The 14,200-nt window shown below is 32.4% G+C and overlaps 1 protein-coding gene and 1 long non-coding RNA gene across 3 annotated transcripts in view; both read right to left on the bottom strand.

The window, feature by feature from the left end:
* LOC143085009 (complement C1q tumor necrosis factor-related protein 5-like) overlaps positions 1 to 3,999 on the bottom strand; it is a 29,172-nt gene extending 25,173 nt beyond the window's left edge. Inside the window, exon 1 of one of the 2 annotated variants that reach the window (XM_076261134.1) lies at positions 3,381 to 3,999. Coding sequence is in view for 1 of the 2 variants with exons in the window: in XM_076261133.1 (XP_076117248.1) it covers positions 3,381 to 3,663 (283 nt within the window). In the remaining variant the exon portion in view is untranslated. The remainder of the gene's footprint in view (positions 1 to 3,380) is intronic. The other variant, XM_076261133.1, reaches the window with a different exon arrangement.
* Positions 4,000 to 8,905: 4,906 nt separating this feature from the next.
* On the bottom strand, positions 8,906 to 13,791 carry LOC143085012 (uncharacterized). The gene is made up of 2 exons (XR_012981224.1): positions 13,304 to 13,791; positions 8,906 to 9,098 (listed from the first exon to the last, which is right to left on the bottom strand). It is a non-coding gene; the product is annotated as an uncharacterized LOC143085012 (long non-coding RNA).
* Positions 13,792 to 14,200: the final 409 nt, after the last annotated feature.

The following is a 14,200-nucleotide window of genomic DNA, read 5'->3' on the forward strand; positions in this document are numbered from 1 at the left end:
GAGGGTCCAAAATTCCCAAAAGTTGTGCCAAATACGGCTAAGGTAATCTATTCCTGGGATAAGAAAATCCTTAGTTTTTCAATAAGTTCAAGTTTTGTAAACAGGAAATTTATAAAAAATGACCACATAATTGATATTCATGTCAACACCGAAGTGCTGACTACTGGGCTGGTGATACCCTCGGGGACGAAACGTCCACCAGCAGTGGCATCGACCCAGTGGTGTAAATAGTTATCAAAAGTACCAGGATTATAATTTAGTACGCCAGACGCGCGTTTCGTCTACATAAGACTCATCAGTGACGCTCATATCAAAATATTTATAAAGCCAAATAAGTACAAAGTTGAAGAGCATTGAGGGTCCAAAATTCCCAAAAGTTGTGCCAAATACGGCTAAGGTAATCTATTCCTGGGATAAGAAAATCCTTAGTTTTTCAATAAGTTCAAGTTTTGTAAACAGGAAATTTATAAAAAATGACCACATAATTGATATTCATGTCAACACCGAAGTGCTGACTACTGGGCTGGTGATACCCTCGGGGACGAAACGTCCACCAGCAGTGGCATCGACCCAGTGGTGTAAATAGTTATCAAAAGTACCAGGATTATAATTTAGTACGCCAGACGCGCGTTTCGTCTACATAAGACTCATCAGTGACGCTCATATCAAAATATTTATAAAGCCAAATAAGTACAAAGTTGAAGAGCATTGAGGGTCCAAAATTCCCAAAAGTTGTGCCAAATACGGCTAAGGTAATCTATTCCTGGGATAAGAAAATCCTTAGTTTTTCAATAAGTTCAAGTTTTGTAAACAGGAAATTTATAAAAAATGACCACATAATTGATATTCATGTCAACACCGAAGTGCTGACTACTGGGCTGGTGATACCCTCGGGGACGAAACGTCCACCAGCAGTGGCATCGACCCAGTGGTGTAAATAGTTATCAAAAGTACCAGGATTATAATTTAGTACGCCAGACGCGCGTTTCGTCTACATAAGACTCATCAGTGACGCTCATATCAAAATATTTATAAAGCCAAATAAGTACAAAGTTGAAGAGCATTGAGGGTCCAAAATTCCCAAAAGTTGTGCCAAATACGGCTAAGGTAATCTATTCCTGGGATAAGAAAATCCTTAGTTTTTCAATAAGTTCAAGTTTTGTAAACAGGAAATTTATAAAAAATGACCACATAATTGATATTCATGTCAACACCGAAGTGCTGACTACTGGGCTGGTGATACCCTCGGGGACGAAACGTCCACCAGCAGTGGCATCGACCCAGTGGTGTAACAACGACACAACACTACAATGTACCACACACAGAAACGGGGCAGTCATCAGACAAAATCCCACGAGAATAACAAATATAACATCAAAACCAAATACATGAATTTGGGATAGACAAGTACCGTGACACGTCTTATCGCAATGTGAATTTACACTAAAAAATAAAAGAAAAAAACGTCGCAACGTTAAAATTTAACACACACAGAAACGAACTATAATATATCAATGGTCATATTCCTGACTTGGCACAAGACATTTTTAAAGGAAAAACTTGTGGGTTGAACCTGGTTTTGTGGCATGCCAAACCTCGCACGTCAAAAACGCGCCTCGTCCACACAAGACTCACCAGTGACGCCCAGATATAACAGATCGAAAGTGAAAAAAAGTACAAAGTTGTACAGCACTGAAGATCAAAAGTTGAAAAAGGTTGTGTCAAATACGGCTATGCTTTAATGCTTGGGATAAGAACATCCTTATCATTTAGAACAATTAATTAATTAATTAATTAAATTATTATGTGATATCAGGATTACGGTATATTAATGTGATGTGAATTAAGAGCCCTGTTTTGTACAGGACTAACATGACTAACATACTGAGCGGGAATACTAGTGGGCTAGTTCATATGGTAAAAGTCCACAAGAAGACATGTCAATCTTCCTGGGCATATTATTCTGACCTTAACTTAAGGAAAAGCTAGCATCATCGTAAATTTTACATAACGGAAACTTTTTTTACATATTCTGAAAATCACATAAGTGTTGTATAATTTATAGGATTCATATACAAAGAGATTTTTATCCACTAAAACATTTAAGTCAAATATTTAAACAGATAGTATGTGACAAAGTACTTCGTTAAACCCTGCATTTCATGCGTCACTTGCTTAGATCATATCTTAAATATTTTACATCGGATACCGTATTATTTAAAGGAATATATGATTTTCTACATTTTCTCAAATCTTTAGATCAAAATTAAAAACGATCAATAAATTCTGTTTGAATTTATTAATAATTCAGATATAAAGTTACACCTGAAGATGTGAAAAATTTGTTTGTCTGTTGAAAATCAGAGCTTTAATGAAGATGCATCAAAACTTATTATACAAAAATAAGGAAATGTTAGTCTTAATTATTTCAGTACATATGCCTTGTAACTTTGAAAATAATTTAAACTTGTAATGTCAAAATAAAATATATCAAGAATTATCAAACCAATTATATAAAAATAATATAATCAAGTTTTATATTTCGTAAATTCACTGGCCATTATCATTTTTTTCTTAATACTGGACGATTTAAAGGATTTTACAGAATGGAACATATATAAAATTAATATTAATCTTGTCTTTAATTTAAGATCCCATGTTAACCCCGAGATTTGTTGTTGAATGGAATTTTCAGTTAAATATTGCTCTCAATAATTATCACACATCGTTATAAAAAAGGAATTTTATACGACTGTCATAAAGTGAGAAGTTTAGCTAGCTATAAAACCAGGTTCTACATAAGATAATGCGTAATCTAAGTCAGGAACAGTGGCATATGTTATACCTTCGTTTGATGTGTTTGAGGTTTTGATTTTGTCCTTCTATTAGGGACTTTCCGTTTTGAATCCGCGGAGTTCAGTATCTTTGTGATTTTACTTTTTGCACATGCATATTGGACTTATAAAAGGATTTCAATATATTTTTAATTGAAGATCATATGTTAACCGAGATATCTTTTTGTTTCTTTAGTTTGTACATTTTGGTTTGCTTTTTCTCATATTTTTATTATTATAATTATTATTATTATAATTATAATTATGATTATGATTATGATTATGATTATGATTATAATTATGATTATTAATATGAACTTAACTATTGATATAAGCATCTGATCTTATCAAAATCACTTTTCGGCGACATTCATTTAATATAAAAACATCAAATATGAGGATATGAGCTGACAAACTACTTCTTGTAAATATAAACATTGGCGTAATAAACCGATGTTTCAAGATAAATTTATTTTAAAAAAAAAAGGTCTCACCACGAAAAATATTGGAACCAGCAAACAAATAGTAAATTGATGAATCATTTACCTTGTTGGACCTGCTGCATTCTTAAATTGATTATATTTTCAACACCATTTTCCAAGCCGATTTCCACTCCTGATCTTATTTCTTGATCTATATAATCCTTTAATAGCTTGTTCATTTCCGATACATCAAATTCAGCTTTGAGATTCCCTTTCATTTGATCCAAAAGCGGCATTGATACTGTTTTCCGACATCCCAAACCGGTACATGGGCTGTTTTCATCTAATTGCACTGCTAAATCACATTTCATTAAAACAAATAAAACTGCACAAGGTCCAATAAACATTTTGTTTGTGTTTCTTTTCCCTTCACTTTACACGCTAACTTAAATCTCAAAAAAAATATCTCTTATTCAAATGTATTTAAAAACGGATTACACTGCTGAATTGTTCATAAGAAAGTATGTATAATCAATGGTTAAATATCATTATAAAACCTGGCATCGTCATCCCTCTAATACGTTCAATTATTGGACAGAAAAACAACACGTGATATGACGCATGAAAACGGCGCGTTTTCAATGTCGAAAAAGTACAACGCAATACCTCTACACATTTGAAATTATATCATTAAACGTTAACTTAACGGTAACAGGTTTTTCCAATTTTAGTAAATATTTACAAAGAAAACCAGTTAACCAAGTTATTAGTATCAAAGCATATACGAATTAACTGTTTAAATTGGTTACCATACTTCAATCCTCGCAATTTACTCACACTATTCTTACAATAACTAAAGAAAATATGAATTTAATTTGGTATTTTTACACGGATATTTAGTTAAAGACATAAAATTTCGTGTGTAAACTTCTTTTTTTTCTTTTTATTTTTTTCCAAGAATTATAACAACCACAACACATCAAACATACATACAGTAATATAAGCAAAAAATTTGAATATCTATTTATTTATAACGATAAACATTATTGTTAATTCATTTCCATGTATATATGAAAAGATGATTATGGAAAGAAAAGAAAATTTGAGCTAAATGTGTATGTACCACATGAGAACGGTAAAGTATTTTATGAAAAAAGAAGAGGTTAACAATATACTGTCAAATTTAAATACATAATAAATTGTGCTATAAGATATAAATTATAAATTATGATATTTTTATCCATAAGTATTTGGTTAATATAAATGACAAAATTTAAAATAATTCTTTAAATGCATTCCACATGATATCACAGTGATCTTGTCTTTAGTTTTTTCTAAATTGAACATATATTTTAGCTTTTCTTTAACATGTTTAATGGCACTAAATGAAAGATTTTTTGAAAAACATCTACTGTTGTATATATATTGTTTCATATATAGAAAAATCAAATTATATGGGTCACCTTTTCGAACTTTTGATATATCTCCAAAAATGAAATTTAACTTATTCAATGACAGGGTTACCCCACCAGATAAAAACCAATAATCAATATCTTGTAGAAAGTTATCGCACAATTCCACATAATAACATTTTCATCTTCTAATTTACAAACAGTACATGAATTATGTGGTTGATCCTGTACTGAAGCCACTGTAGTTTGGTATTGACAGGGACTGTAAAATGTAGTTTGTATATAATGCTTCCAAATGAGATCTTCGCCTAATATTTGTAACCCACTTCAGCTGTAGTTGGAGTAAAATTGTTATTAATGAGTATTTTAAACATATCTTTAGAACCTTTTCTACGTTTAAAAAAGACGTGTCAGCAAGCTGGAATAAATGGATATCTTTTTTGCAATTATTTGCTGCTCTTTAAATAGCAGACATAACACTCATGTAATTCAAAAAAATGTATATTGTTATCTTTACTTTGCTGTAACATTCTAATGATTTTCATCTATTACATCATTTACATATTGAAAAACAATTGTCCAAATTTCTCTCTTTATCAATAATCATTTCCCATGCCCTGAATGCATCTTTCCAAAATCTGTTTTTGATTTATAAACTAACTTGTTTGTGTAAACTTACTTCGATTGAGATACTTGTGATCTAAAACTTTTCAGTGAGCAATGCATTAGACGTCTTAGTTACCGTACTATTTGAACCCACGTGCTACCTATTCAAGTATTGCTTCAAATCAGGATTTAAGTGGAAGATTTAAAAACAACAAGAAGCTGTCACAACGACAGCAAACCGGATTTATTAACATTTATTTGTATCCTGCCAATATCACAAGAACCATAACTGACGAACGGTGAAAGTGAAAATCGTCAATATCAAATTTGACCTCCATTTTGTCATCAGTATCAACATATTAAAATTTGAAAAGCTTAGGTTGAATGGTTCATGAGTAAATGCACGGACACAACTGGGAAAGCCATTTTTCAATCTTTCAAGAAACATAACAAATGTTGTCCGTGCATTAACTGATGAACCGTTCAACCAAAGCTTTTAAAATTTTAATATGTTGTTACTGACAACTAAATGAAGGTCAAGTTCAATAACGGCGATTTTTACTCTTACCGTTCAGGAGTTATGGTTCTTGAAAGATTGAAAAATGGAGTTTCCAGTCGTGTCCGTGCATTTACGCATGAACTGTTCTACCAAAGCTTCCCAAATTTTAATATGTTGTTACTGATGACAAAATGGAGGTCAAGTTCAATAATGACGATTTTGACTTTAACCGTTCAGGAGTTATGGTTCTTGAAAGATTGAAAAATGGAGTTTCCAGTCGTGTCCGTGCATTTACGCATGAACTGTTCTACCAAAGCTTCCCAAATTTTGATATGTTGTTACTGATGACAAAATACAGGTCAAGTTCAATAATGATGATTTTGACTTTTACCGTTCAGGAGTTATGGTTCTTGAAAGATTGAAAAATGGAGTTTCCAGTCGTGTCCGTGCATTTACGCATGAACTGTTCTACCAAAGCTTCCCAAATTTTGATATGTTGTTACTGATGACAAAATAGAGGTCAAGTTCAATAATGATGATTTTGACTTTTACCGTTCAGGAGTTATGGTTCTTGAAAGATTGAAAAATGGTGTTTCCAGTCGTGTCCGTGCATTTACGCATGAACTGTTCTACCAAAGCTTCCCAAATTTTGATATGTTGTTATTGATAACAAAATAGAGGTCAAGTTCAATAATGACGATTTTGACTTATACCGTTCAGGAGTTATGGTTCTTGAAAGATTGAAAAATGGCGTTTCCATTCACATTGTTGCATTTTCTCATGAACCATTCAATCTAAGCTTTTCAAACTTTAATATGTTGATACTGATGACAAAATGGAGGTCAAATTTGATATTGACGATTTTCACTTTCACCATTCATCAGTAATGGTTCTTGCGATATTGCCAGGACACAAATAAATATTAATAAATCCGGTTTGCTGTCGTTGTGACAGCCTCTTATTTATCGTAGGATGTTGTTGAGATCTGTCAGGGCAATAATACAGACCCAGATCTATCCTCCTACCATTAACAAATCATTAAATAATTATTTGATTAAGATCAAGTTTATGTTTTAATTAGATAATGAACAGATTATACTAGGTTAACTTGATGCTTTGTTAACACAATGGAACACTCATCAAAGATACTATGCATATAATATGTTACACCAGATGCGTCTTTCGTTATAAAGAAAAAAAGATAAACATAAAGCTATTTGTTTCATTAATAAAAATAAATATACCAGCTGAAGGACGCCTCCGGGTGCGGGACTGTCTCGCTGCATTGAAGACCTGTTGGTGACCTTCTGTTGTTATCTGCTTTATGGTCGGGTTGCTGTCTCTTTGACACATTCCCCATTTCCATTCTCAATTTTATCTTGTTAGTATTCTGTAATCAATCATTAGTGACTTCTCGCTACATAAACTTTAGTTCAATATCGCCTCTAACGATATTTTTGAGTGCAATAAGTCTGGCCCAATTATGGGCATTATGTTTTCTGGTCTGTGCGCCCGTCCGTTCGTTCGTCCTGTTTCAGATTAAAGTTTTTTGTCGAGGTAGTTTTTGATGAAGTTGAAGTCATATCAACTTGAAACCTAGTACACTTGTTCCATTTGTTATGATCTTTCTAATTTTAATACAAAATTAGAGATTTTCCCCTATTGTCACGATCCGCTGAACATAGAAAATGATAGTGCGGATGGAGCATCTATGTACTGGGGATACATTCTTGTTTATAAATTAATTTTCAGATTTATAGGTAATTTGCACATTTTCACTTTGATCTTATCGCCTGATATTTTATAGATAATAGACATAAATATAAGCTGACACTCAAAAATAATAGGCAATGACGTCATGTAACAAAGCAGGACAGTCAAGTGATCGTGTCAATCCGCGTCAATTTTATAAATGAAATGCAACCGACTTCATTCGTTCACCCGAACATCTATCATATCTTTTTCTACGCATAAAAAAAGTTTTAATTTACAACTTCATTTTATTTATATATCTTAAACAAAACCATATTACAACGACAAAATGGCTGATAAATACAGGCAATAGTAGTATACCGCTGTTTAAAAGTCATAACATGATTGAGAGAAAACAAATCTGTGTTCCAAACTAAAACCGATGGAAGCACATCAAAAAGGAAAACAACGAAACACCATAAACACATGCAACAAATGTCAAACGACAATGCAACATACATATAAAAAAACTATTAAACAGCAACTGTCATATTCCTGACTTGGTACAGGACATTTTAAGACAATGGTGGGTCGGACCTGGTTTTGTGGTTGGCCAAACCTCGCTGTTTGTTGTGCATATATATAATATATATGAGTGAGCGTAAAACATTTGGGTAGCAATACAATATATGAATTAACAGTAAAAGTCAATGAAAAATGGCTTCACATGTCAGATTGCACGCAACTCACAAAAACATATTGAGACAAAAAGCCCAAAGTATCGATCTAAAAGTACTAGAGGTTACTGAATGCTTACTCAAACCCATTTATAACTAATTTAAAATAAATCCTGTTCTCCCCGATTTATTAAGTATTAATTAGTTTACAATCAACGGATTAGGTGCAAAGATGTCATATAAAACTGTCTGTGAAAAGCATGAAAAACTAAATGTAAGACAATATCATTTATATAATGATTTAAACAATTTAGAACTGCATGACAACCAAACATCGCATCGATAGCCATCTTGTCAAGAATAGTTAGAGGAAGTACATTCTAATAATTTCCATACGCTAATATTTCAACAAAAAGTTATTTGACCCCCTACAACACGTTAAATGTGTCTAAAGATTGATGTGATTATTATTATATGCCATCAGATCTTTAATAGTTTATGATATCATTTCTTCAGGTTTTTTCTGATCTGAGACCGTTTTCCCAATTGGTCAGAGCTGTGTAATCAGTCGACCATTCACTACCCACTAAAACAAGTAACTTTTAAATACATATTATATATTTGATTCTCATATTTAAAAACTCTTTTCCAGATTTGAATGGTATTTGTCCGTAGTTTAAGCTTTTCATGGAGGTTATATAATTATCTACACGCATATAATTATTGTCAAAAACCTATAACATTTTAAAATAAAAAAAAAATACAAATTAAGAATATCTTATTTTAATTTGCAGCCGTTTCTGTAATTTCTGTTATGTTGTTTTGTTTAAATTTCGGATGCTCTTTTTTGTCGCCTATTGTCAATACGGAAGAACCAGCACTATCAGGAAAGCTCTCATTTTCTCTTCTCAATTTGTTCTGTATTCGTTCAAATGTAAATTCTCTAACGAAATATGCTGGAAAAAACAAAATATGTGTTAATTGATTTTAATGACATAATGTACTCATTTAACCAATGAATTAAGCAAAAAACTGTATTTGTATGTTATGACAGATGATACAAGCTGTAAAACAGGTGCTCTATTGAAAATGATGATAACAATGCTCGTACGTTTTAATGAAATCTTCATGATTCCTTTCAATTTACATATCTTTCCCATGAGATTGCCCACAGGTATGTAGGAATACATGCTATCTCTTTCATAGACATACATGCTAATTAATCAGATAATAGTTTGAATTACATGATATTTTACTTGTTTCTTGAATTGTTTCTTACAAGAATGGTTAATTGAATATTATAGCAAAAAAACAATTAAGTTTATGGAAGTTTCATATCTTCTCATCATGATCAGCTAGTGTTAAAATTAACCAAATAAGGCTTATAAATGTTCAGTGAGAACAGTATGTACCTTACAATACATAAAGGCTAAATGAATATCCTAAGTCTGGTTCACAATTCATCAACATGTAAAATTGATTTCCTCACTTTTTCGTGTTGGCTTACAAGCAACGGTTTACAATAAAAAAAAAAAAGATATTCAATGTAAACGGGAAAATAATTTCACTTCCGGCCTTTGTAATTAGAGAACTTCGTAGCTGCCAGACTTCAATTACACGATATGACTATGTCTTGGTTACAAAGTTCGGAGCTTCTATGTTGTAGATGGCGAGTACTCTATCATGATACTCTAATTTAATAACCAAATTTGTGTTTCAGAACTCGTTTTTACATTGTTGTGCGAACAGATTTTTAGCTTCTGTTTTTTTTTTATTCCTATAAGTTATTATATTGGCTTATAAAGTAAAAAAAAATGTGATTTAAAATCAAATTGTTTCTGCTTTATTCTGATAAAAATCATCATTGCATTATATAATTTTTTATTTGTTCTCCATTACCGTTTTCAGCTGTATAACGATGGAGCATTAGAGTTAGGATTAAATATATGATGTATTGTGTTGTGTTGGATGTTTGATACATGTACCGGTAATCTAATGGGAGTTACGTTATGGAACCTTGTTTAAAATTGTGCCACACACAATTTTTTATTTAACACTAACAAGTGTGGACACAGATGAGTGTGGATAGTATGTTTGGTTTAACACTAACAAAAAAACCTGATCAAAGATATACCAAGCTTATAATTTAACAAGTCAGAAGCGCGGTTCGTATTTCAGACTAGTGGCAGTCGAATCAAAATAGCTGGTTGGCAAAATCCAATAAGCAGTTTAATACCATTGAAATCCAAAATTCCGAAGAGCAATACATAACAATATGTGATAGAAGAATGGATAAATACCCTACCACGTCCGCTTTGTGTTGTGTATAATGTTTTTTTTCTACTTTGTATTTATCTTATGAATCAGGTCTTTTTCAACTATTTTTAAGTTTCTTCTTATTGAGCTTTACTCCACTGTATTCTAGGGAAGAGTTGAACACTCACAAACATGTTAAACCCGCCACATTCTTTATGTGCATGTCCTTAGTCAGGAATCTGTTATTCAGTGGTTGACGTTGCTTCATATCTGGTTTGTTTTTCGTAAATTGTTTTAATACATAAGACCGTTATTTTTTCTCAACTGAATAGTTTAAAGCCGAATATACGTTATTGCTCTTTCTCATTGTTAAAGGTCGTACGGTTACTAATAATTGTTTACACCATTTTATTTGAGCCAAAGTGGATAGTTGTCTCATTGGTGTGTCAAATATCAAGGTACTGTAATGCTTATTTCTGTAGTGGCAACTACCAAGTCAAGGGAAAGATGAATTGAATGATTGCCAATGAGACAACTATCCACTAAAGGATGTAAGCAAATATAGATACTGTATGACAATTAGAAAACCCATACCAGTCTGAGAAATTGTGAATGCATCTTGTTTTATAGATAATACAGCTAGACGCGCAGTACATTTTCAGGTAGTCTATAGTTGGTATTACCATGGCTTATCACAATTTTGTCAATTCTCGACTAAATTTTGTAAATTTCACTTAAATCATTATGATAGTTGAATGAAAAGCCACATGTCAATATAAACCAATAACAGACAGTTGTTATATATTTGTAATTGTGTAATTAAAGGTTGTATTTTTAGCTCACCAGGCCCGAAGGGCCAAGTGAGCTTTTCCCATCACTTGGCGTCCGGCGTCCGTCGTCGTCGTCGTCCGTCGTCCGTCGTCGTTAACTTTTACAAAAATCTTCTCATCTGAAACTACTGGGCCAAATTAAACCAAACTTGGCCACAATCATCATTGGGGTATCTAGTTTAAAAAATGTGTGGCGTGACCCAGCCAATCAACCAAGATGGCCGTCATGGCTAAAAATAGAACATAGGGGTAAAATGCAGTTTTTGGCTTATAACTCAAAAACCAAAGCATTTAGAGCAAATCTGACATGGATATGAAAGTGTTCATCAGGTCAAGATCTATCTGCCCTCAAATTTTCAGATGAATCCGACAACATGTTATTGGGTTGCTGCCCCTGAACTGGTAATTTTAGGGAATTTTTGCTGTTTTTGGCTATTATCTCGAATATTATTATAGATAGAGATAAACTGTAAACAGAAATAATGTTCAGCAAAGTAAGATTTACAAATAAGTCAACATGACCAAAATGGTCAGTTGACCCCTTTAGGAGTTATTGACCTTTATAGTCAATTTGTAACCATTTTTCGTAAATCTTAGTAATCTTTTACAAAAATCTTCTCCTCTGAAACTACTTGGTCAAATTAATCCAAATTTGGCCACAATCATCTTTGGGATATCTAGTTTAAACAATGTGTGGCGTGACCCGGCCAACCAACCAAGATGGCCGCCATGGCTAAAAATAGAACATAGGGGTAAAATTCAGTTTTTGGCTTATAACTCAAAAACCAAAGCATTTAGAGCAAATCTGACAGCGGTAAAAGTGTTCATCAGGTCAAGATCTATCTGTCCTGAAATTTTCACATGAATCGGACAACCTGTTGTTGGGTTGCTGCCCCTGAATTGGTAATTTTAAGGAAATTTTGCTGTTTTTGGTTATTATCTTGAATATTATTAAAGATAGAGATAAACTGTAAACAGCAACAATGTTCAGCAAAGTAAGATTTACAAATAAGTCAGCATGACCAAAATGGTCAGTTGACCCCTGAAGGAGTTATTGCCCTTTATAGTCAATTTTTAACCATTTTTTCGTAAATCTTAGTAATCTTTTACAAAAATCTTCTTCTCTGAAACTACTGAGCCAAATTAAACTTAACTTTGCCACAATCATCATTGGGGTGATTTGTTTAAAAAATGTGTGGCGTTACCTGGCCAATCAACCAAAATGGCTGTCATGGCTAATAATAGAACATAGGGGTAAAATGCAGTTTTTGGCTTATAACTCAAAAATCGAAGCATTAAGAGAAAATCTGACAGGGTTTAATTGTTTATCAGGTCAAGATCTATCTGCCCTGATGTTTTCACATGGATCGGACAACCCGTTGTTAGGTTACTGTCCTGAATTTGTAATTTTAAGGAAATTTTGCCGTTTTTTGTTATTATCTTGAATATTATTATAGATAGAGATAAACTGTATACAGCAATAACGTTCAGCAAAACAAGATCTACAAATAAGTTTGCATGACCAACATAGTCAATTGACCCCTTAAGGAGTTATTGCCCTTTATAGTTAATTTTTAACATTTTTCATAAATTTTTGTAAATTTGTAGAAAATATTTTCCACTGTAATTACTGGGCCAAGTTCATTATAGACAGAGATAATTGTAGCAACAAGAATGTTCAGTAAAGTAAGATCTACAAACACATCACTATCACCAAAACACAATTATGTCATGAATTTATCCGTGTCCATTATTTAATATGCACAAGACCAAGGTGAGCGACACAGGCTCTTTAGAGCCTCTAGTTTAATATTTTATCACTAAAATGGCAATTCAGGACGCGAATTTTAGTTATGAACATTTTGAAGTTTTTCACCATGTTCACATATAAAGGAGTAAGGAGTATTATAATACTTTAACATGAAGCAAATATGTTCTTATCATTTGCAAGGATTTCACTATTTCACGAATGTGAATCAACTCTAGTTGAAACATATAAACCAAGCAAAGACGATAAGCCTACAAATGTATTACCATCTGGAATTAAATGTATAAACAAGAAATACAATTCTTACCTCTGGGTCCAGTGATTTCTTCGGGGTGAGTTTTCTTATTTTTCTTTTTAAACTTGATATATCCAAAGAATAAAACAACTATAATGATTATGGTCAGTAACACAGCGATGAGAGCTCCTATGATAGATGCTATTGCTGTTGACGTATCTTCAATGGAAGAATCTCCTTCAAATGCTGTGAAAGAAATGTATTGATACAAAGACTTAAAATTGAGAATGGAAATGGGGAATGTGTCAAAGAGACAACAACCCGACCGACCATAGAACAGACAACAGCAGAATGTCACCAATAAGTCTTCAATGCAGCGAGAAACTCCCGCACCCGGAGGCGTCCATCAGCTAGTCTGTTTTACGATTTAGCCTTATAAGCATATCAATTACAAATTTAAAATAATTTATGCATATGATGATCAAAATACAGCATCATTTTTTTTTTTATATCAAAGTTGCTATATATTTGTTCATGCTCCTCCATTGTCCTCGACAAGTATTTTAAGGTGGCTCGTTGGTACAAAAATTTCAGCAAAAAATTAAACCTTTATTTGTTCATTACAAATTTTATTCATTACACTATTAGTTATAACTTTATGATATGGTACAAAAATCAGCAAAGAAAATAGATTCGGTTTGGCCCCAGATGACTTCTAAAATGTTTATATCATTGAAAAAACTCCAAATTATCTCCCTTTGGTGTAAAAACGCCACGTTTTGGCATTATATTTGAAAAATCTGTTTTAACTCATCGGTGACCTATATTTTTTATAATTGTTTTCAAATAAACTGTACATAAACTAAATAATTGTAAAATATAAGCGATTTCTGTAATTAGGTTATTTTTTTATTTCGATATTACCTCTATTTCTCCTATTAGTTCAACAGAAAAAAAAGGACATCAACA

The sequence above is a fragment of the Mytilus galloprovincialis genome, chromosome 8, assembly GCF_965363235.1.
Source record: "Mytilus galloprovincialis chromosome 8, xbMytGall1.hap1.1, whole genome shotgun sequence".
Lineage (NCBI taxonomy): Eukaryota > Metazoa > Mollusca > Bivalvia > Mytilida > Mytilidae > Mytilus > Mytilus galloprovincialis.